This window comes from Excalfactoria chinensis, chromosome 3 (genome assembly GCF_039878825.1).
Source record: "Excalfactoria chinensis isolate bCotChi1 chromosome 3, bCotChi1.hap2, whole genome shotgun sequence".
Lineage (NCBI taxonomy): Eukaryota > Metazoa > Chordata > Aves > Galliformes > Phasianidae > Excalfactoria > Excalfactoria chinensis.
Genome location: NC_092827.1, coordinates 61,219,341 through 61,244,582, shown reverse-complemented (window position 1 = coordinate 61,244,582; position 25,242 = coordinate 61,219,341). Strand labels below are relative to the sequence as shown.

The following is a 25,242-nucleotide window of genomic DNA, read 5'->3' as shown; positions in this document are numbered from 1 at the left end:
TCAGGAGCAGTCTGATCCCTCTCCTTGGCAGTCTTCACAGAGATCATCTACTGAGGGTTTCTTTTTTAATATGATCTTATAAAGCAAGCAGTTGTTCATTAAAAATAATAATAATAAAAATAAATTAAAAAAAAAAAAAGTTAAAAGAATCAATTTCAGCTTATTAACAGCTCTGCTAGGAAGAAGTTGAAACTATTGAATGTATGAATAAACCCAGCCTATTCAACATGTCATGGATCCTATAATCCTTAGAGGGTGACGAAAATCCACAAGACATCCCTGAATGCTGAATTTTGCATTGATTTGGATCTCACACTTATTTGAGAAACATTTGAAATCATAACAAGGCAGACAGTTCTCTCTTGACTTAATCTCTGAGGGGGTATTTTGGTTATTTTGAAAAGACGTGGCATCTCCTCAGTCTGTGAAACACACTCAGGATGCTGTGACATGAGACAAGGCATGATCAGGAGGTGGACAACTAGCAGTGGAAGCCTTCACATTCCTGGGGATACTTGTGGCCAACGAGTACATATACGTGCCATAAAAAGAGCAGAGAAGCGCAGACAGTTATAGCCATAAGTCTGTGTAGATGCTATTGCTCAGAGTGTCACAGAATTGAGTCCTAAATTTCACAGGTTAATCCTATTTAATTTTATTGGATCTCCTGGTACAAGAAACAGCTGAGCATTCAGACCTCTTTGAAGCTCTGTGTATGATGACATCAATCCATTAATGTTCATTTTCTAGTTCTTGAAGCAAATAGAAGTATTAAAAACTGTTTAAAATGCTGTTTCTTTGTTTCTTAGCAGATAGAGTGGCCTAATAGCTTAAATATAAGAAAGGGTGGAAATGACAGTGTAGCTAGCACATTCCTTAAATGAAAACCAATGAGAGGCATTTGCTTTGCTAAGAGAGGAGGAGAGAATATACCAAATATATTAGGAAGCTTAAAATACCTGTTTCAACTGAATGAGCCTGATACATGATGACTGTAAACCTGTGTTCACAAGCAAATATTTCAGTGTCTGACACAGGATACCCCCACGTTTGGTATGCATACTGTCTGTGTATGTACAGAAGGTGGCTTCATTAAATCATGAAAAGGAAGACTTTGAGTGAGCAGCAGAAAATATTACTGAGAGCTCATACAATAGACAGTTTGTGTGTTAACCAACTTCGGACAGGACAACGTGAACTTTGCATTTGTTTTCAAGATGTAATAAAATTACGGTTTTAGAGGCATTGATCCTCACTGAATAGACTTAAACCTGCCCAATATTGTAGCTAGAGAGGCTGCACAGTTAAAAAGCCAACCTGACTTTCCTCTTGCTGGAAGGTGGCAGGGGGAGGAACTATTTTGACAACCAAAAGTAGGGGCTTGTTAAGTCTGGTTTCAAGCCTTCTGTCCTTGCCTCTCCAAACCACCTCCTTTTCAAATAGTTTTGTACAATACACTGCTCTTACCTCTTTACAGCTGACTAGATCGTTCCCAACAGGAGATTCTCTGATGAAAGAGGCCATGTTGTTCAAATAGAAACATTTAACAGGAGTGTGCCTGTTGTTGAAAGAAAAAAATAAATCTTTGGGAGAAATATTGGAAAAGAACCTCCATTTTAAGCTGGTTATTGATTTGATTTGAAGTAAAGATAACGATGCACCATGCTTCACAATATAAAATCTTTCAACTGAAATAGAAATAAAACATTTTTATACTATCAAAATAAAATATTTCAGTCAATCTTTATGTATTTGAATTGTGTTTCGTGGGAGACTGAAAATTATTCACTCAATTTCAGGGAAGAATATAGTCAACATTACATAACCTTCCATGGAACATGTTCAGGATGGCACGTGGTGACACCTCCCTATGGTGTGAGCCTATGTTCATATAGTAGCAACAACAAAATGGCAGTTCTGTCTGGTCTGCTGGTGCTGATGAGGCATACCAGGCTGCCCGCGTGACTGACACTTGGAAATGCCACTAGAAGGAAAAGGCAACATGTTGGCTCTGAGGTCCCTCTGCCTCTTTGGGCTTCCAGAAGCCCTTCATAATGCCTGCAGGAATCCCAGGTGTCTTCTCGTGAGTTCCACATCCCTGTCATCTGCCCTCCTAGCCTTTTCATTATGCCATCATTGGAATCATTTGCTGGCACAGGTTGCCCAGAGAAGCTGTGGATGCCTCATCCCTGGAGGTGTTCAAGGCCAGGTTAGATGGGTACCTGGGAAGCCTGATCAGAGTTGGCAACCCTGCCCATGGCAGGGGATTGGAACTGGGCAGTCTTTAAGGTCCCTTCCAAACTAAGCCATTCTATGATTTTGTATTTCTATGATTCTGCGATTCTGTGATGCTGTGTTGCAGGATCATTGTGCCAAGGACAGAGAGTAAATTCTAATGACTAAAGTGTGGACAAAAGGGAATTTGTTCCCCCTTTAAGGGCACACCTGGTTGCCCTTAGGCCTGGTGCTGGCAATGCTGTCCTGGGCCATTCCTTCATAATGAACATGCCAGGTCACAGCCCCATGATGATAAAAAGATCGCAAATATTGACACGGGACAGAGGCAGCTCTGAGGCAGCATTCGTTGCAAAGCCTTCTCATTCAAGCAATAGTTAAATGTTTGTCCTTGCCTCTTTCTTTCAAAAGTAGGACAAATATCTATAGAGTTCCCAGCGGGGAGGTAATCTAACTTTAACTTTCCCACAGCCAAATAAAACACCCGAGACCTGCGTTAGGGATGCAAGCAGGTCGTCTGAATTATGATTATTCAATCTGGTATTATTTTAATCTGATATGCCTCTCACGTGCCTTTATGGAGGCTCATCTTGACCTGAAAACCGTAATCTCAATGCCTTTCTCCTTAAGGTGATTTGTCCTGTTGCAATACGCTTATAAACATATGTATACATTTCTTCTCATAGTGACAGCATGGCTGTTGGGTGCCCCAGCGTGGTCTGAGTCCTTTCCGAGTGACAATCCCTTGCTTTGGGTTTTTCTAATTGTGGCGAGAAGATAACGAATAAAGAGCCGCGGGGAAAGAGACAAACACCTCCCCGCGGCGGCTGCGTGTTCCGGGTGACGCCTCCTCGTTCGCTTCCAAGACAATAGCCGAAGAAATTAAGGAGGGGGAGAAAATGCCCGATCCCGCCGTGTGAGATAATGGATGAGCGCGGGGTGACCTGTTTTTTTCCTTGCGGTGGAGCGGTGCTGAAGACAGAGGGCACCAGCGCCCAGCCCACAGCCGTCGCCCCGCAGCCAGCGCGCCAGCTCGGGGCGCCCGGGCAGCCTCTGGTGCCTGCTTCGAGCGGGCGGCGAACGCCAGCCTCACCTCGCCAGGTACGCCCCGGGCTACCAGCCCTGCGGGGCGCTGCGGACCGGAAAGGGCGAGGGGCAGCCGGGGAAACCCCCCGCGGGCAGCGCGGCTCTGCCCCGAGACTCGGCTGCCCCGCAGCGTGTAGCCCCGCCGCTGCGGCGGCACCCGCACCTCTGCACGATGCTGGGAGGGCAGGTCGGGAGGGCGGCCGGCGTGCCTCGGGCTCTGCGTTGCCGTGTCTGTGTGGCGAGGTATCGGTGTGGCGGGGTGTCGGCGTATTGTCGTGTCGCTGTGTCTGACTGTGCGTGCGGGAAGACCGCTACGGTGGCTCCAGGCGGGGGCACAAGTTTGGGGGAAGCACCCGGCGGTTGGGTCGGTGGTGGTGGGACCGGGGACGGAGGAACGATGGGGCAGTGAGGACGGCGGGACGCCTGGGGGTCAGCTCCAGGGCAGCGGGATGGGGCGCGGGCGGCGAGGATGCCGGGGCGGCGGGAGCCAGAGGCCGGGCTCAGAGAGCCTGCCGCCGGGCGCTGTCCACGGTGCTGACGGCGCCGCCGCGCAACAGGGACCGCTCTCCGACCGCTGAGCGGCGGAGGCCGTTTTAGCGGTGCCGGAGGCGGTGTCCGCGCCGCCTGGCACCGGGCACGGCAAGAGTCTGCAGGCACAGTCGCCGGGGCTCGCCGGCTCCCCTCGCCCTAAGGCTGCCTGCGAGGCGTGCTGTCAAAGCGTAGCAGGACTTTGCCCGCGGTTGCCGTAGTAACTGGAGTGTTTTCCCTCGGGGCAGGTGTGTGTCCCCGGTCGGAATACAGCTTTGCTCCTGACAGGAGCTAAACTAAAAGGTGTCCCTTACTTCTCTTTCGGCTGACCTTTAAATGACATTTCCCGTCGGTGGCGGAGCAGAGCTCTCGCTCTCTCTTCATCCCCTTTTTATCTCGGGAGAGGAAATTCCCGAGCTGAGGACCCGAGAATGATGCCTTCGGACGTCAGGAAGGCGAGAGGGGCAGCGCTCGGCACCGCGTCCCTGGCTGGGGCGGGCTGTGCCGTCTCCCGAGCGCCGGGTGTCCCGCCAAACTTTCGGCTGTGCCGCAGGAGGGGCGCGGGAAGGCGCTGCCGCCTGGGCGGGAGAGGCGGGCTCAGGAGCCGTTCCCATAAACACACGCACAGGGGAGTGTGGAGAGGCAAATAAACACACAGCTTCATTCCTCTTGAAACGTGCTTCCGAAAGCCTTTACTGGAGCCGGCTGCCCTACGAAATCATTGACCTCCTCGAACCGTGCCACTCTGTTGAGCTCTGATTTGATGTTGAATCCCCAATGAGCGTTTCATACCCTGTTTCTGTGCCACCAGGTTAAAAGTCACTAGGATGACAGCTGCCTGTGCACCCTCGAGAGTGGCGCCGTGAGACGTGGCTGCGATGGTATTAGGAGCAATCCGAGAACCGGCGGGGGGCAGCGGATGCCGTTCCCTACATGTGCTCACAGCATACGCAGCCAAGAGGATCCCAGCGGAGCCGTAGCCCGGCCGCGGACAGCACCGTGCACCGCAATGACCGCTGTGCTGCCTCTCGTGCTGCCTGCGCTGCTGCTGGCAGGTGCCGCGCTGCCACCAGCTGCCGCCTCTGCGCAGCGCTCGGTGGCCCGCATGGATGGGGATGTCATCATTGGTGCTCTCTTCTCGGTCCACCACCAACCACCAGCTGAGAAGGTGCCTGAGAGAAAGTGTGGGGAGATCCGGGAGCAGTACGGCATCCAGCGGGTGGAGGCCATGTTTCACACCTTGGATAAGATCAATGCTGACCCGGTGCTGCTGCCCAACATCACGCTGGGCAGTGAGATCCGCGACTCCTGTTGGCACTCCTCAGTGGCCCTGGAGCAGAGCATTGAGTTCATTCGGGATTCACTCATCTCTATCAGGGATGACAGAGAGGGTGGTGGGCGCTGCCTCTCCGACTCCCAACCTCAGCCCCCAGGCCGCCTGAGGAAGCCCATTGCAGGAGTTATTGGCCCTGGCTCCAGCTCAGTTGCCATCCAGGTGCAGAACCTCCTGCAGCTCTTTGACATCCCACAGATTGCCTACTCTGCCACCAGCATCGACCTGAGTGACAAGACTCTCTACAAGTATTTCCTCCGTGTGGTCCCCTCTGACACACTCCAAGCCCGTGCCATGCTCGATATTGTCAAGCGTTACAACTGGACTTATGTGTCTGCCGTGCACACTGAAGGTGGGTCCGGGGGGAAAGTGGGAGCCCACAGTGCCCATCCACTGCCCAGGAGCAGATGGGTTCTGCCTGGGCTGAGTGGGGACCCTGTGGTGCCTGTCCAAGGGGTTCTGTGGAAAGTAGAGGGAAGCAAGGCAGTTCTGTGGGGTTCTAATGTAAAGATGTTGACCTGAACAATGTGTTCACAGTCAACAGATTTCCTTCATTTTAAATGTCTTATATCAAAATTAAAGGCTGTTTTATAAAGCAGTGTCAGCTCATAGGCGGGCTGGGTGGACCAACATAAATTACAGAAATTATATTTTCTTATAGAAGGCGAACTCTTGTGATAGATTACTGTGGCATTTCTATAGTCCAATTATGGACCCAAAAATGGGATTTTCAAGTATAAAATTGCAAAGCTGATCTTATTATTGTTGTAATTGTGCAGCTGTTCTCTTTACCTGAGCATATATCTGCTATGGGTTTGATTTATGATTCCCCCTGCTTACAGAGCTGACTCCACACCTTTTCTTCTCACAGAGATGGCTCAGTAAAAAGTGTGAAGAGCATACACTGTCACGAATAAATAAAGAAATCTCCAGTAAGATTTGCATATACAACACGCAAAGATGAATCTGATTAGGCTGAATACTTAAGACATAAAAGTGCTGCAGTTTTGGAAGAAAAAATGCATACGTAAGAGCAGGAAGCAATGACCTGACATTTGCAGTTCATTTTATGCCACATCACAGATGAGAAAATGAACTGCTGGAAGGAGTGGAACACGAGCTGTTAGGATTTCTTACTGCTGACAGATAGGATTAGATGTTGTGCCAGGCTGGGGTGAAAAATAAGCATTGAGGGGGTGAATTATGTGTGGATGCAAACTGCCGATCTCCACTCCGTGCACTTCTGGGGAGCTATGAGCTCACCCTGGCTGAGAGCTGCCTGAGGGGATCCGCTCGCTTTCTGCAGATGCAACTCCTTTAACATGGGTAGGATTTATCTCTTTAGGAAAAAACTATAGCTTCTGAAGGTTATTTGCTCATTCGTTTCTCTAAGATCGTTGTAAGTAGCAATTTAACCCACTGCTTGCAAGAATTTTTAATTCCGTATCTATTTTTACAGTAGGTGATGACTGAGGAAAAATGGTTGTTGCAAGATGTTTTTGCAGGATTTAGAGTAATACGTCTGAAAATAGTGGATCAGTTCTGCCCCACGAGGTTGCAGTCTCCTCTTAGGAAACATCATGAGGATTTTGCAGATTATGTAGTTCAAGTTACATTTTTATTTATTTATTTATTTATTTTCAAATCTGTATCTGCCATACCCTTATTGTTAGAGTGAGGCTGCAAAATCCCACTGCAAATGTATATAACAAACCTCAACTTCTTTGTTCCTTCCAGGAAGATGTGACTAACCCCATGGCAATTGCTGATGGTTGGGTTCCAAAGACTTTTTTTTTTCCTTCCCATATGAATTGAAATTAGCAGACATGAATTTGCTGTGAGTTACTGCAATCCTGTTTCTTGAAATCCCATGCATTCACAGTGGGAGCTGGTTGCTGGTATGTTAAAGGTGGGATTACTTTGCACAGACAACACAGAGTCATTCTGAGTAATACTCTGTGTGAACAGGAGCAGCTCCATCCATGCTATGTTTGGAAATAGAGAGATAAAGTGTAGATAGAAACAATCCTCCTCCACACTTACTCACTGGCCCCTGTACCATCTTAATAGTGGGCTGCAAACCATTCTGGGGTCTCACTGGTTGGGGAATGATGTCAGTGGGGACCATGAAAAATGGGACCATTCCTAGGAAGCATGCAGGTTGAAGCTGCAAAAAAGTTTCATTTTCAGAGTACTTAAGGTCTGATCTGATCACTTCTTGAGAGCTGCAGAGCTGCTGTTTCTGCCCAGTCCCTCACTCTCATGGGGCCCTGCAGCTCAGTGCTTGCAGGCAGCCAGCCACAAGGATATGACATGAATTCACCAGTCTATGGCCTGTGGCAGCCAGCAGAGCTCTGTCAGTGACATCCCAGAGATGACCCGAACATCTTGGTTCCTCCATTCCCCTTCCTCTGCTCACATACACTGGATGGAGCTCTTTGAGTGCCCCAAATAATACTGGTCTGCAGCAGTGTACTTCTAATAGAAATTGGAAATAAATGCTGCACAGTTTGGTGCCAATGTTTCTTATCACGGAGCCAAAAGAATCGAAAGAGTAAAGTCACTCAGCCCATGGCATGATGTCTTTCAAATAGTTCCCAGTATCCTTCTTTGTGTGTGATGTGAAGACCCACTCTTCTTGTGTTAATGCCATTACTGGTGACCACATTTACCTGTATACAGTCCCTGTACACTAATATATGATGTTACATGGAGTTCTTTTGCACCATTGCTTATTAAGGCATATAAATGCTGCACTTGATTAGAAACTTGCTAGTGAAAAAAATCTGTTTTTGAAGGCTTGCTTAGCTCCCTTCAGATTAAAACTGACACATACAGCTCCACGCTGCAGAACAAACAAAGGCAAGTTACTATGTCTGGTTGTTATGTATCTCAGTTGAGCATACTTACACATGGTGAGAGCACATTTATTTCAGAGTAGGCAGCAGTCATGAAATGATGTGAGAAATCTGTGCGTCTGCCTGCAGAAGGCTGTGTGACTATAGAGTAGCTGCAAGGCATTTTCAAGACTTATTTTTTTTAAGGATTCTTCAAAGGTGCTTCAGTGTTGGAGTTCTTGGCATGGGTACATCTTCTCAGCTCTTGGGCTTGGATGTCATCCTTATCTAGAAATGCAGATAAGTGTCTAACTCCAGGCCAAAGCTTCGTATGCAAATCAAAGGTCTTAAAAACACGTGTATGAAGTTGGGCACAACTCTATAGGTGTTTCTGAATTCAGGTCATGTTCACACATACCGAATGTGATAAGGGCTGTTTCCTGAAAGCACAGGGCACTGTTGAGATTGCTGTGCATTACACAACCTTCCCAGACCCTTAAGATGCCCACACACTAGCTGGTACTCAGCAGAGTATCCAAAAAATCCCTCATCTTTATCCAACAGGCAGGAAAGATGATGGTATCAGAAGCCTTTATATGATCTCATTTTCCAAGGAGGTCAAGTTGGAAAAAGAAAATAGAAATAGATAATGCTTGTGCCTGGATTTTCTTTTCAATCTCTGGCCTCACAAAATGTGTATAAGATTTTTGGTTTTGTGAACAGATCTGTTTGACAATTGACCATCTGCTATTTATGGACCATTCTTGCATTTTAGTATACAAATATCCCTTTTCAAACAACATCTAAATTCCAGCAGGTTAACATGTGGATTTGGTAGAAATATCTTTGGAAATGGACCATTTAGTTAATAACACCAAATTCTGATTATTTATAGGTTTATTTTACTGATAGCACCAAGATATGATCAACATGTCAGATTTGTATCACAAGGCTTGAAATAAACTATGACAAAATGAATGGCAAAACTGTAAAAAGTTTCCTATCAAAGTAGACAGCAGTGTATTTCATTATCTTCACAGGGATTTTTTTTTAATATCCTAACTACCAAACACTGCGTTGTAATAACACACAGGAAACTCATATGTATGGTTATATATATGTGTTGGAATGAGAATAGCAAGGACTGGACCTTGCTATTCATTGCAGATTTCACAGAAGAGAGGATTTCTTTTGTAGAACTCACTGAAGTAGCTATAGATGTGCTAGAAAATAATGCTCCTGATTAAAGGTAAGTGGGGTAATATCCACCAGATGGTTCAAAGGAATACTTTAGATACAAAAACATTGCTTTATTTCTCACAAGCTGTTCTTACAACTATTTCTAATAATGATATATATTGTTAATTTCTTGTTGTTACTAGATGGTTGGTATTTTTCAGTTAAATTATGGTCAGGCAACAATGAACAGCAACTCCAATTCCTACACTTGAAATTTCAGAATTTATCAATATTTCTACCAACAGCCATAAAAATTTTCATAACCTCATGAAGTGTGAACTGTGCTTGACATGTTCGTTCCCAAATACATACTCCTATCTAATTTTTTCTCCATTTCAGTAGCTTCACCTATCATCAGAGAGGCTTCCTGATAGGGAAAAAGGAGAGAGAAATGTCCTAAGAAGGACAAATGGTAATTTAACAACAGGCAAGGAATAGAATTCTCCCTGTATTAGACACATTAATTATATTTATTATAAGGTTTTGTGCTAGGAGAATCACTTACATTGATTGATGTTGACAAAACTATTGTGTGCAACCAATACTGCAGAGGATCAAGAGAAATTCCTTCTGAAATATATATTGCTTTGCAGTATTCCTAAATTCACAAATAATCAAAGTTTTCAACTGCACAACTGGCAGCTACGTGAGTTAAATCACCTCAAAATACTGATCTAATATCTGTGCCTGCCTTCTCAGCAATATTAGCAGAGTACATATTTATCAGTAGACACCACGGGTTCATTTGTGCTTCACTTTAGGCTCTTTTTTTTTTCTCCTGAATTATCCCCTTGTTTTCAGATTTGAATATTCCATATTCCTTGTAAACTCCTGCAGGATTCTTGTCTCAGTGAAAACTGTTTAAAGAAAAAGTAAAACAACCTGAATGATCTCAAAAACCTCATGAAAATGCCTCTATAATAATTCCTTTGAACTATAGTTCACAAGATGAAGGTGCTTATTCTTGGTTTTCTCAGGCAGAAAAATAAAACCTGTATCAAGCATTGTAAGTAGGAGTAGTGTGATCCATTGAAAAGGAATCTTCAGGGGTCTGATGAGCCACTGAATTTGTAGCTGCATTAGAAGCTACCAGAATGATTGCACTTGCTATACGCAACCTAGAAAAATACCGATGGAAGTCACTACTAACTGGTGCTCACTGACCTGCTTGATAAACCACTGCGATTTCAGTATGTTTTCTGGGTGGCAGGTGTTCACAGCATAGGCCACCCTCACAGATGGCACTAATTAACACCTGTGCTGGCAGTCTGATGGGAACGGCCAAACACTGATCGGACATGAACTGTAATAGCTTTTCAGTAAAGGAAGCTATCTCTCCATCTCTTTGCTAAGGGAATTGTTTATTGTGAAAAATAACCTCTTAGCTGAGAACTCCATTAACATCTAGGGAAATATTTTATACTAGTCCTTCATCAGTGGGATGCATATTAAAAGAAGTAAGAGTAGGGCACACATAGGGCACACCTTCACAGCTCCCAGGTGAGTAGCTGCCAATGGACCTTTCCTGTGTGAATTTGACTAATACCTTCTTGCACCTATTTGTATACCTTTCTCCCTGGTGTCTTAACAGTGATTTTTATAATTTAAGTGTATGTTGCGTGAACAAGTTGTTTCCTCTTATTTACTGATGTTTGTTCCTTACTGACTGCATTACATTCATACATTTGTACAAAACTTCTAATCATTTGTTAATCCTGATCATAATTTTTATCTTCTGGTTTTAGCAGGAAATTTTTGGGTAACAGCTGTATGCATTGCTTGAGGTAGAGTACACCATGGTTAAATTCAGTCATGAAGTAACTTGCTCTGTACTTCTCTTGCATCTTTCCTGATAAAATTCTACTCATCCACCATCTTTTCAGCTCCCACAATGCACCGAATGGATGCCATCAGAAAATACTTTTAAATGACTATGACTTCTTCTTAAAAGGTGAAGTCTAATTCATAGGCCATTGTACACAGGAGTTTCCTCATGTGTGTTACACCGCATTAATTAACACAAAATCTATTTGCTATTCTTTTGTTCCTATCTGTTAGACAGTTCTTTATCCATAGCAAGATGTTCTGTCTAATCCAGTATTTCTTCTGCTTCTGTGAGAACAACTACTGAGGGATCTCATCAAAAGCTCTCTTAAATACCAAACGTTTTATAGTTATTTTATCATTCATGTGGCTATTTCCTCCATCAAGCCAATCTAGTAAGCTTCTGAGGTATATACATAGGTCACTCTGAAATTAGTGCCTCCTATTTATTTCCATGGAAACTATGTCTGATAGATAGAGCACAATAACAGAATTTGGTAGATCAAATTCAGAGTTATATCAGCTACAAAACACTATTTTTCAGTATAGTCACCACCATTAGCTATACATTTTTGCCAGTGGTGAACAAGAACCTGTATCCCATACTTGTAAAAATCTGCACCAGTGAAGGTATCCACTGTCACCACTGCAGAAACAGAACCACCCACCACCTCACTGTGTTCACATCCACTGTTTGGTCCCCAGCAGCGATCAGCAGGAGTTGATGAATGCCCCTCTGCTTCTGTCTGTCGTACAGCAACATAATGTAACAGAATATGGGTGAGTAGGATCAACCTCTGCTGCTGTACCACCACCGACTGCCTCCAATGCTGTGGACCAATAGTCCTTGTATTTTCTCTGTAAAAGCCGTGTTTGTTCTTTCCTGATATGATGTATTTATTTACTTGTGTATCAATACTGTTTTTGTTATTTTTTCAGCCAATTAGCTTTATATGGGAATGTCGCAAGTCTTTTTTTCATTGGGTCACCCTCTACATTTTAAACACTCTATAAATTCTCTTAATGACTAAATCTGATATGTGAAAATATAAAATGACTTTTTCCACTTTACCACTGCCATCTGTTTTGGTACTAAGGCCAATTTAATTGGCATAGCAGAATTCTTCTTGGAAAATTAGCTGGTCTCGGCAGTTTGTTAAATCCGTCTTGTGGGTCTGTTATAAAATATTGATACTCTGAGACAACTGTTTAGACTCGTCCTACGGAAGAAATGACCTTTCTATGAGGACTATCCTATCTCCCTTCACAGACAGTGTAGATCCAGACAACTAATTTAACTTTTCTGCTCTGATTTTATCTTCCCCAAGTGCTCTCTTTATGTATCTGGTTATCAGTGGATATAAGGCAAGTTTCTCATTTCTGGAATATTTGGAGAATAGTGGATAATTATATTTTATGTCTTTGTGTCTCAAAATTGTTTCATATTGTCGCATTGTCTTACTGTGGTTTTATGTTTCATTTGCCAAGGTATTCTCTGTTCTCATTCCCTCATAAGGACAAAATTTCCACTTGTTAATTTATGGGTTTTTTTTAGTTTGATTTTAATAGCCTTATGGAGCTTGGAGCTGACTTTTCTGTTTTATCATGCTGGATCTTTGATCTTTTTGGAAATGTGGTGAATGTTTTTGAGCAGTGGTATATAAAGCTGCTCACAGTCTCTTATGTGTAGCTAAGTCATTTCCACGTGATTTCTTAGGATTTTGTTCTCTTAGCTACTCCTTTTAATTTCTTTGCGATTGGGTTCCTAATTTTTAAAAAAGATAATTTATTTTGTTTGCAGTGAAATACTACCATTACCAATTTTTATTTCTCTTGCAGCTTTTTCATACCAAATATGTCTGAATTTCGGTCACAATTACAGATTTTTTTATATTTACATTCTAATAAGGCCTTCTATACTGCTCCAGGCTAACTCTTTTTTTGTGATCTCATTGAGAAGATGAGGCAACACACACACAAAAAGGAAATCAGTACACAGTATGTAAGAGTTACCTTCATTTTCCTTTATCTAACCTGCAGTCTGGCAGTACAACTTACAGAACCAATGTGTGTTAATAGCAGCTTGTGACATGTGGAGTGCTTTTTAATGAAATGTACTGTGTGTGATAAAGTCTCGTTTCCTCTTGTGACATGATTCTATGGCACTACCTGGATGGCTTGTGTCTGCCAAGAACCAATGTGGCAGATATTCCATTTTGGTGAAAAGTCATGTTGTTATACAACGCAGTGGTTTCAACAATTTCCATTTGTGTTCTCTGCTGGATACTTTTAAACAAATGAATTGGTTAAAGGATTCCTGCATTTTATTAACTTGCAGGAGTGATTTATAAATCCCTTTATAACCTGATGGAAATGTTGTAAGGATAGGCATTTGACAGTTCTGAAGATAGAACAGAGCAGACTATATCCTGTGTTGGTGTATGGGGTAAGTGTAGCTGTAGGACACAGTCCTCAAGTTAGCTTCAAGTTAGAAGTTAGCTGTTGGTCCTCTGTTTGAGATCAGTGGATCCTGAATGGGGATTAACATGGCAGTCATATATTTGTTTTCAGTTTATGGGAGCGATGTTCCTCAGAGAATGCTGAAAATCCCCAGGGCTTATGGATCCTTAGTTAGAAGCATCTCATCAGAAGTGGTGTAAAATTGTGTGAAGGCAAACTGCTGGATCTGCATAGATGTTAGAAGATATTAATATACATAATTTTTTCCTTCCAACTAGAAGAATGATGGATCTAGTTCACTTCTAAACATGAATTCCCCAATGAATTTACTTTTTTTTTTTTTTTTTTTTTTTTTTTTTTTTTTTTTTTTCCCCTTACACATTGTTTGTGGAGAAGACTTTCATTTTCTTCAGCACCATCACAATCTGTAGTTTGACCAGGAAGTTTCACACTTATTCATCTGTGGCCATGTGTATTTGTAAAGGCTGTTAGCTTCCCACACATTTATTCAAACAAAATTCATCTGGGCAACAAGAACTAGGCATGAAAATTGTGAAAGTCATTGGAAATCTGAGTAGATGTTAATAAAAACATTCTTTTAACATCAGTTTAGGTTTCACAGAAGGTCTTTTCCAATACAGAGTAGATTATAAAAGATATATTTGTAATTACTTGTCAGGAACTGAGAAAACATTTCAGACATATATTTAAGGGGTCCTTTCCTTTTTCCTTTCCTTTCCTTTCCTTTCCTTTCCTTTCCTTTCCTTTCCTTTCCTTTCCTTTCCTTTCCTTTCCTTTCCTTTCCTTTCCTTTCCTTTCCTTTCTCCCTGCATCGTGCTTGGTGGAGAGGCTTGAGTACAAGGAAATTTGGCATGTAGACTGTAGCAGTTGTATTAAATACTGGGTATTGATAGATGGTAATCCTCTTAGAGAGAACATATTTCTCTGACTGCAGGCTTTACCTGTTTAATTTCAGTCTCTTGCCTGAGCAGCAAGAAATTAAATATTGACAGTGCTGCAAAGGAATGGTACATTATCATCATTGCTGAAACTGGTGGGATGCTTTGAGAGACTGAAAAATTGAAATCCATTATCACTGAAGGGGGTAGAATAGGTTACTGCCACAGGCCAACAGCATTCTCTCAGATGATGCTCTTATTTTCCAGGACACAATCCCATGGGAGCATGAACATATATATTTGGGATCAGATTAAAAATTCCACAGATTCAAGTGCTGAGCTGGACTAGTCACTGCTAGAACAGAAGTTTTCAAGATTTTGGGATGGAGGAAGGAGGCAGGCAGAAACCTCATAGACCTGGGTGTCACACAGCCACAGAACACCAATTAGCAACTTTAAATAATCATGTGCCTTTTCATTAGTATTGTTCTCTTCCTCCTCAAGGCACCTGGATTGTGGTTATCAGGTGTCACCTCATTCTCTTGTAAAAATAGGATTAGCCTTTCTCTTTCATGTGGTTGTCTGCCTGAGCCAAACCAATTTGCTGCCAGATTTTTGCTCCAACATCCAGCAGCTTTCTCTGCACATATTAAGGGACAGTGCCTATGCCTGTTATCCAGCACAGGGCTGGAATTCCTCCTCCTTCCCAAACAGTGCCAATCTTCAAGTGGAATTACAGGAATGATGAGAAGACTTTCCAGGAGCTTCTGACTTTGTCACTGACCTCAGAATGAGATGGTCAACATTCTCTTAAACCTATCCCCAGACATGCCCATAACTGTGTCCTCCACTGCTGGTATCATGCAAAAAGGTGGCACAAAGATGTAGAGAGTCTGAGTCTGCCACATGAGGAGACAGTTCAAAACTGGTGTTACGAAGCTGAGTGAGGTGATGAATATTGATTTAAAACTGTAATGGAACAGGCAAAATGGTCAGCATTGGGTTGTGCCAAAAATCCAAAAGCAAAAGACAAGTGAGCTATCCCAGATAACTCCAGCTACCACAACAGCAAACTCCAGAAAAATAATAAGATGGTAATTTAGGATTCAGCTGACAAAAAGCTATAATTAAATTACAGCCAATCAGAGTGACTCGATGGGAAATAGTTTACATAACAACTTGATTTTATTTTCTGATGAAAGCACAACTGTGGTAGCTAAATGTAACTGTTCAGATTGAGTATGTTGGACTTCTATAACGTGATTAATTAGTATCAAAGGTTATTTTGATTTTAAAAAATAAACAACAACATTGGCAAAACAAACATCAAATAAATTACAACTCAGAGCTCCAATCTCAGTAAGTGGGGAGCAACCACCAAATGAGGTTGTTTTAACTGCATTAGGCAGAGATCAACAAAGAGTCTAATACCTCACTGTCTTCATAAACAATAAGAAACACATCTCTGCTGATGAGATATGCATCTGTGAGATGATAAGTATTGGGGAAAAGAGGAAGCATTCAAATCTCTGGGTAAACTAGGCCCAGCCTGAGAAAATCTACTAGTACAGTCAAATGGAAAACACATACGAAGACTGAGGCACGTGTGCCACTTGCACCTAAGTCTTAAATACAATATGCAGTTACAGAGGATCTGCTTCAAACAACAACAAGAAACAAACAATAAAACCCACCAAACCCTAAAAAATCTACTGCAGAGTATGAGAAGCTTGTGTAACTCTTGTGAGACTGGGAACTTTACCTCCACATAAGCAACATGAATGTTGCTGCTGTCTTGGAAAGAGGTTAGGATAAAATGATTTGTGGGATGAAAAAACACCTTATTGAAGGAATCCAAAACAGCTTATTTTACATGGTTTGTCAAAAGAAACCTATTTTATTTAAAAAGTATTTAATTTCCTTCAAGCAAACAAAACCAATAAGAACTAAAGCGTTCTTTATCTTAACTGTTAAAAGCATAGCAAGTGTCATTTGCTGCTCAGTGAACAAATGTGTACTTTTGAAGATGGTTAACCGCTGGGACAAATGACTAAGGAAAATGATGCATGTTCAGCCTTTTGATGTTGTCTAACCAAAACATGCTGCAGACATTCCAGAGCAGTTTTATTCAGATGCAAGTCACTTTACCCAGTGCAGTGGTATTCTGAGTGAACCCATGGGCTTGTATTACGCAGGTGGTCAGATATATAAGAAGAGCTGAGGTCATTCCAAGCACCAAATTTTAATTATTTATTAATACTTCTGATTATGCAAGCAGAGAGGAAAAACATTTTAAAAGTAGCTTAACATTCATGCGTACATTCATGGTCTCAGTTGCCTTGGAAAATTATAATTGTCTTATGCTGTAGATACTAATTATGTAGGAAAGAAATTCAGGACTAAACTACCTCCTTAGTCAATGATAGTCTATTTTTGCAATTTGTGTGCATTATTTTGAGTGTATATTTGTTCATTTACAAGCAATTGATAATTTTTTAATGTATTTTACTGTTAGTTTACAGAGATTTTTTGTTATACTACTTTTGTTTGCTGGCTAAAAATTCCACTTTTCATGCAGTTTTTATACTGCCCTTGTTCTTTTTCCTGTGTCAGAAAAGTTGTCCCTTGTGACTGAAGAAAACAAGTTTTTTGAAAGAATGCAGTGACATTTTTCTCATGATCTCATTAATTTGAACACTACTTTGACTCTAAAATGATATAATCCATCTGACAGGACATGCAAAACACAATAAACAACAAACCAAAATGTGTGGAAGAGAACAGGAAATTTGCAACTGGGTTAGTGAATATTTTTACCCATCAGTTTTTCTAGAAAGGAAAGCAGTAATGCATTTTGTGAAGATTTGCTGTGAAAACAGACAATAATGTTTTCTGGATGTTTCTTAACATAGCTAATGTATTAGAGATGCTATTGTTTCATGCAAGAAACACATTTATGGGCTCTTACAAGGCGATTTTGAGTACTGTCATGTTTGAAAAATTAACATCTTTGTTACACCTGTTTGCACATTTTCTGCTGAGTCCCATATACATGAAAAAGTGTATTCCACCGTTGGTATAGCTGTGGTGGAGTTGCCTTTGAAGTGTAAAGCAGAAATGTGCTGGTGCTACAAATATCTCGAGACACATCACTGCTTTTTATAGCTCATACCCTAAGGATATATGGATAATAAAACGCTCTTTAAGATTCTGGCTATACATCTGTATTTACACTCAGACCTATGATTCTGCTTTAATGAAGTCAATGGGAGACTGGCTTTGGACAGAAATTTAGCCATACATCTGTTTCTACAGGGAGATCCGTTAAGGTGCAGAACACTCTTGTGTGATCCAAATAGACATGTGAACACTGACTCAACCTTAGGAACATGAATTATGGAAGACAAAAATTAACTGTATACTTACAAGACATTTTTTTCTGAGGATTGCTCACTTCATAGAACTGCTCAATGCATAACCAGTTTAGGTACAGTGTGCTTTGAGTCACATTAAAGACAGGCTTTCCATAAAAAAAAATAACATATTAAAACCTAGTAAAGATCTGTGTACAGGGTTAGGCTATAGAGAGACCATATGGCCTCTGAATTCTGAATTTCATAGGATTATGAGAACTGATGTGTGGATTTATTGAAGGCTGCAGCCCACTGGAGAAAAAGGACAATATTCTGTATGTACTGTTCTGAAGAAACAGGTAGAAGTTAATTTCTGCCCTCTTTCTTAATTTGAAGTGGAATACTGAAATGATTGATTAGCTTGGCTTGACCATCTTTTTATCTTTGTAAATGAAAGATCAAGGTAAAAAGACAGTGAACTGAATGCTGAAACTTCACTGCACCTTCCCATGTGAGAACTGGGGTGTTTATTTATTTATTTATTGATTGATTGATTGATTTATGTCCATTTGTTAGTAGTTGGGTTACAGTAGGGTAAGTTTCTCCTGGATTTTTATTTTTTTTTTTAATTTTTTTTTTCCAATCCCATTTTTAATGAATACTTTTCATTAACTGTGTTCTGCTTTGTATTTGCTTAGTTTCACAAGCTCATACAAGACATTTGTTGTAATACATGCAGGAAAATAACGTACAAAGGAGAAAGAAAAGGAATTATTTATCTTCAAGATTTCTCTTGTCGAAGGCTGCCGTCTTTTTGGTATTTCCAGCTTCCATACACTAATACCAATTCTCTCATCTTCCAAGAAAGCTGTTTTAAATTGTATAGCCTCTAAAAAAACCCAACTCAAATTACAGAACACACAGTCTTTTGTAGATCATACAAAAAATTACAAATTGCAGGTCATATTCAGAATACACACTGTCTATGCTTCATTGGTCACTATGCAGGTTACATTGCATGCACAGCAAAACACAAAAGGTGGCTGATGGGGGGCTGGCATAGAAGAGCAGTGGTCTGTCTTGTTTTGAGGAGAAATTTATTGAAGAGATTCTTGTAGAAATTGTTGATTGTTTGCTGAATCAACACCTCCTGAAGGGAGAGAACTTTCTGTTGGAATCTTCTGGGTAGCTCTGCCTCTAGCAGCATCTCATCACTCTTCTCATAAAAATCACAGCCTGCACCTTTCTGTATCAGCTTCTTCTAGCCTTTCCTTCAGCTCCCTCTTCCAGTTATACCAACAACAAAAACATTTTCTGAAAATCTCAGTTGACTCTTCTTTTCAAAAGCCATTGCCTTCTGGTAAAGAACTTACATATCTGTCAGTCTCTCTTCTTCAGTATTGTTCTTTTCATGTTTTCGTTGTAAACCACCATATGCCATTAATTTGAAACACTAGATGTAGGCATCCTTGAACCATATAGTACTGATGATTCTATCCTCAGTCAGTGGGCAGTACATTTTCTTTAGATTAGAAAAAAAAATCCATCTGAGCTGACCTGAAAACTTATTTTTCAGTCAGGGAAAGGTAAAAATTTGAGAACAGTCATTACAATTGGATCACAATTAACCTTTTATTATTGTAAGTATTTTAATATAAAAGTAGAAGTTGCTTTTAAACTGATTCCATTGATGTCAGTGGAAGATTTGCCACTGATTTCTGTAGGAAGCAATTTTGGATACAATTATTACAGACTTTCAGTTCAAATGTATGTGCCTATATATGTGAGGGAAAAGTCTAGGAAAAGAGAAGTGCAGAGAGAAAGCCTGCATATTTTACTAATAGAAATGATATTAGTGTAAATCTTTACAAAGAATTTCTTCATGGTAATGCACATTTGAATTTCAGACTCGGGGAAACTTGACTTTATGCTGCTACTACTTATCTTTGTGACAAGGCCACTGTTGCTTCAAAGAAAGGGAATGGGGTGTTTGGTGTATTGTAATCTGGTGCACCAATAAGCAAAGGGAAATATTTTAATGAAAAAGAAGGTGGAGATGACATACTTTGCCAACACAGATGTTTTACCCTTAATTTCTTCAGCTGTGATTTTATTCAGAGCATATAAGTTATGCAGCAAGGAGTTCTGCTTCACTGCTAATTAGGGAGTAGATCCAATAGACAGTGGAGATACCAATATTATCCAGTTATATAAGAGAAACAAAAGAAATCGGGACAACCTCCCCTAGTCCTCACTCAGCTTAAAACTGTAATTTTATCTGCTGTAGAACAGGATGATTGATTCCTGTATTTATTGTAGAAAAACATTCTTTGGACATCAGAAAATAAATTATTTTAGAACTAAAAATATATTCTTCTGTGGTAGTCTTAATAATAGCTAGTGTTCTTATTTTATGTTGTCTCTCTTGATCACAATAACTCAAGGGGATTCTGGGTTATCTTATCCCCTGAGAAGACTTGAAATTCCATTAGGGAATCATTACTGTCAAACATGACACTGTTGCATTTCACAAGATTTTTTTAAGGTTCATTGGTCCATGTGGTGGGCTGACCCTGATCAGCAGCCAGCCACCCACACAGCCACTAATTGCTTCTCCCTGTCCTATGCCAAGGCAATGGGTAAAAATTGGTAAGACAAAAGTGAAGAAACTCGTGGATCAAGACAAACACAGTTTAATAGATGCCGGAGAGTTTTAAAACAAATAAGTGAAACAAAGGCAGTTTCTCACTACTTCCAAGAGGCAGACTCATGCTCTACTAGTCTATGAACAGCAACCAACTTTGAAGCTCCAGCCCCACTCAGCATCAGTTTTTATTTCTGAACATGCCGTAACACAGTATGGAATATCTTCTTGACCAGTTTGGATCAGTTGTCTTGGCTGTGTCCACTCTGGATTTCTTGCTCATTTCCAGACTGTTCTTTAGGGTAAAAGAAGGGGCAGAGTGAGAAAAACTGAAAGCCTTGGTTCTGCCTAAGTACTATTCAGTAATAGGTGAGTACTGATGTGTTATCAACACCGTTACAGTCATGAATCCAAAACACAGCATCATACAGGGTGCTGTGAAGAAAGTAACACTATCTCAGTCAGACCCAGCACAGACCAGCTCAGTAAATATTGTATTTCAGTAATTATTTCACTCTTCTGAGAGAAAGGTGTGGTTTTTTTATCCTCTTATGTCAATAGTGAAGCTATATTTTTCGCTTCTTTGATGAGTGGTCTAAACACTGAACTGCTTGACTTGTACTTTTGTATCTGCAGAGGCCTCAAGTTTGTAACATTGGCATACTGCAACTTTCAAAACTAACACACTGGAGGTAATGGTCAAATAGTGAGAAGATTGATATTGTTTAATCTAGATTTACAACATAGAGCACTCTGAAGAGCTTTCTCAAGTATTCTGGATATCCATGTTAACAACTGTGCTGACTAGTTAACAGGACATGTTACAGCTAAGTGATATTTTGCTACATTAAGCTTGAAATACTGCTCATTTTAAGATATTACTAAGTGTTTTAGAAACTGTCTACATGAGAAATGCAACTGTTTCAAAATAGTATACATATTTCAGGAATACAGAGTAGAGACAGAGGTGTACCTTTGGTGCCATTTGAGTGAAAGGTTTCCCAAGATACTGTCCAACTCAAAATCATTTGATTTTTCCAAGTATGTTCTTAATAGACTTCCCACATGATATAATGGTAGGTATATACAACCCATTTTAAAATCCAGGCTGGTAAGTTCCTTAATAAGAGTGCTTCTTTTGGAACACTGACCTAGAATTTTAATGTTTCTATTGTTAAAAGATGCTTTGGGTTTCATGCTTTTGGTTCTTGTTTTTATCTGAGTACATCTGAGTTCTTAAATAGCTCACATTAAGTAATGTCTTCCTATCTAGCATCATTTTGATGGCTACACCAGTTTTTCACCATTTAAAAAATATTTTTAGTGCCGGATAGTATTACATAAGCAGTCATACTGTTGCAAATACAATGAAGGTAGTATGATCTCACTATTACTACAGTATTTCACTTATTTACATAAATAAAAAGAACAATTATATATACAACTTTAATCAGAGCATTATGTTCAGTGCTTATATATTATAATCTGCAAGACAATAATTTTATTCCATGATGAGATTTAATATCTTGTGAGTGGCACATTTAGTTCCTGAGAGTTTTATATATATAGTTATATATAGTTATATATAGTTATATATGTTATGTTATGTTATGTTATGTTATGTTATGTTATGTTATGTTATGTTATGTTATGTTATGTTATGTTTCTTTGCTTGTTCACAGTTTACTGAATAGTCTAGATCTTGCTATGTTAGTAACTTGACTTCCAGCCCTTCTGTCATTTGCAAATATTATTGGTAACACTTTTGTATTTTTCTTTTTTTCAGGTAACTGATTAGTGTTAATTAGATTAATCTAAGAACAGGTCAATGCAGGACACAATAAAAAGACTCTCAATCAATTAATACTCCTTCACTGCAACTATATGTCGAAACTTAACATCCAGATTTTAATCTATTTTATGTATACAGTACTGATTGTTATAAATTCAGGTCCATAGCAAATACATAACAGAAAATGAAGGTAGATTTCTTTTCTTGTGAATATATATCTCTACTTCCCTGACATTTTGGGTATTACTTTTAATACCCAAAGTTGTAAATCCACTCATTATTTTAGATAACTGAATTTGAAAGGTCTGTTTCTATCTATCTGTGATTGGTACCTGTTACATTATACCATTCCTTTACTTATTTATTTATTTTTATCACTGAAGTTCCAGGTTAGTTCCTCTTAAAGTATTGCACAACACTGCCTTTTTTGTAGTCTTTTGGCACTTTATGACTTCTATCAGCTACTGAAAATCATTTCTAGTAGTTCTAGAGAACTCATCAGCCACTTCTTTCAAAATTATCTAAGCACATCCATCTTAAAATGCCTGCCTTTTGGAGCTGCTACTTCATTTCCTTCTGAGCTGGAAATGGGAAATACCCATTCACCATCAACATCATCATTATCTTTTGGTATGTATGCACTATCTGCCTCTTTCTTAGAACACAGAGCATAGAAACTTATTGAATGCTTCTTCTTGTTCTGCACATTCCCTTCTAGCAGTGACTCAAGATCATTATCTTTTATCAGCATTTCTTTCTTTCTTTTCTTTTCTGCAATTCCCAGCTTCTTGTATTTCTGTATTACCTTTTAGACTCTCACACCACCAACTGTAGCCAAGTGGCAGAGTCATATTTTTATTCAAAGACTAAATCTAATCAGTTCTAAGCAAGGAACTTGTCTGGACAGGCTTTTTGAGATAGGAAGGTACAGGTGTACTAGCCAGTTTGTCCATGCTGAGTCTGGCAGGCTGCTGTGGTTGATATCTTTAAGGACAAGAGGTGGAGGATTAGACTAATAAGCTAATGCTACTGAGCATCAGCTCCTGAGGGTAGTGATCAGGATTCCTGGGCTGCACATCTTAGAAACTGCCAGGAACAATCATGCTGTTACTCCAGAACTTTCCTCCAGCTCTGTGTCCCAGGGACTCTCTTTGCTTCTGCTTGTGAAAAATAATTTGGAATCAGTTCCAGTGATGGAGCTACCTCCTTAGCAGGAGGCTGCTGCTGAGTGTAGTCAGAAGATGGCAAATATCTCATGTCATTGCTCAGAAAAGCTGCTCAGCCAGTATTTGAACCAGTTCAGACACTGGACCCAAATGGTTTCGCACTGAAGAGAAACATTTTATTTCTCACTGATTGTAAGTGCAATAAATATCTCAAAAGAAGCATCTGTTCCCTGTGTAGTGTTATGATGAATCTCAACTCTGAAAAAAGAGAGAATAGTTAATTCACTTACTTTTGTATATACCCATGTGAACATACAGAATTGCTTCACATGTTCTTATTTACATATATTTTCTGTTATTACTTTCTGCTAACATGGATGTCTTCTCAAAACAAAGGTATTATTTAGGAGAGGAGTAAAAACAACTAAACCACTTAAAGTCATCAAGATGAAAACAGCTTGTAGACACCTCATAAAATGTTAAGAAAACCAGATTTCTTTCTGTCCTTGACTTTCTTTAGATTTGCCTGTACTCTAACAGGCATCATGTCAAAAGAGCAGCAGTACTTATGAGAGAGCATTTATCAAGGGCTAACAAGAGGATGAAGGAAAATTAAAATGGCATTACAATCTTATTCTTCATTAAAAGTGAAGTACTAGATTTTCCACTAATTCATTTTGACAGATATTATTCTGACAGAGCTGACACCTGTGATAAAATGTGATTAAAGTGGATGCAATTCAGGAAGCAATGCTTTAATTATTACTTTTTTTTTCCTAGCTCCATGATGTCAGCAACATACATAATTCAGATTTGAGTTTGTTTTCTTAAATCCATTTATCTTTGGCTGTCACTAATTTTTGTTACAAGCAGATATTTACCTTCAGAAGTGGTGAAAACAGTAGCTTCTTAGATTACAAGCAAAATTACTCTGATTAACACTGCCACGAAAAGCTGAAATATCTAACTTCATTTCCTAGACAATGTATGAGGTGACATGTTAAAGGATTACTTTTGTTAACAGTCTTTTCTGTCTCAAGCTGGAGGTTTTTTTTGATCAGTGATGCAATATCATCTTACTGTACACATTAATAAGATTTGACAGAATACGGACTGCTATCGGGAGAGCTTTTGCAAGTTAGTTTCTTGTAAAACTTCAGCTGTAGCTGTCTGGATGCAAGGCTGAAAACAAGGTTAGCAGTTCTGGTTCAGTGAGATATTTCAAATGTATTTCAGCAATGTATTTCAGATATAATTATCATTCATGATGCCTTGTTTGCTTATCACTGAAATTAACTCTAATCTCTGCTGTAGCCAAAAAGTACCCAGTGAAACTCATCATACAAAAAGCGTCTAAGTCCCAATCAAGATCCCACCATTTCTGAGCTTTTCTTTACATGTTCTGATGAGGCTTTTTTTAATACATACTGACCGAAAGTAATTCCATGAAAAAATAACAATCACACCTACTTTGGCAATTTGTACAGGGTAAAAAGCCACTGCACCATTTAGAGACCAATGAAGAGAGGTGGTTCTTCTCGGGCATATGTATTAGCAGCATGCTATCAGCAAAGATGGTCCTAGTGCCAATAAGAACTTGGCCATTGATTGTCTTTTTGAGTGTGGCTTTCTCTCCCCAAAGACAACTGAATGTCTCTCTGCTTTTAGAACATAGATGGAAAAAAAAAGTCTTCAGATGTGACCCCTTTTGCTACGGACCACTATGCAAAAAAATATTTATTTTAGAAGATCTTATGTATTCATTCATGAAATACATTTTTTACATTTTCTTTTTCATTTTTAATAGTTCCAGGAAGTGTCAGGTAAGCACTATCTTTAAACAGTA

General features: G+C 40.1%; 1 protein-coding gene across 8 annotated transcripts in view; it reads left to right on the top strand.

Annotated features, from left to right (window-relative positions):
- The first annotated feature begins 3,058 nt into the window (after window positions 1-3,058).
- Window positions 3,059-25,242, top strand: part of GRM1 (glutamate metabotropic receptor 1) — a 172,202-nt gene continuing 150,018 nt past the window's right edge. For 5 of the 8 annotated variants that reach the window (XM_072331557.1, XM_072331553.1, XM_072331560.1 and 2 more), the window contains exons 1-2: window positions 3,060-3,336; window positions 4,661-5,534. In XM_072331557.1, coding sequence (XP_072187658.1) covers window positions 4,769-5,534 — 766 coding nt within the window. In that variant the 5' untranslated portion in view covers window positions 3,060-3,336; window positions 4,661-4,768. Of the gene's footprint in view, window positions 3,337-3,400; window positions 3,565-4,469; window positions 5,535-25,242 lie in introns of those variants that run through there. The other 3 variants (XM_072331559.1, XM_072331556.1, XM_072331555.1) reach the window with 3 other exon arrangements.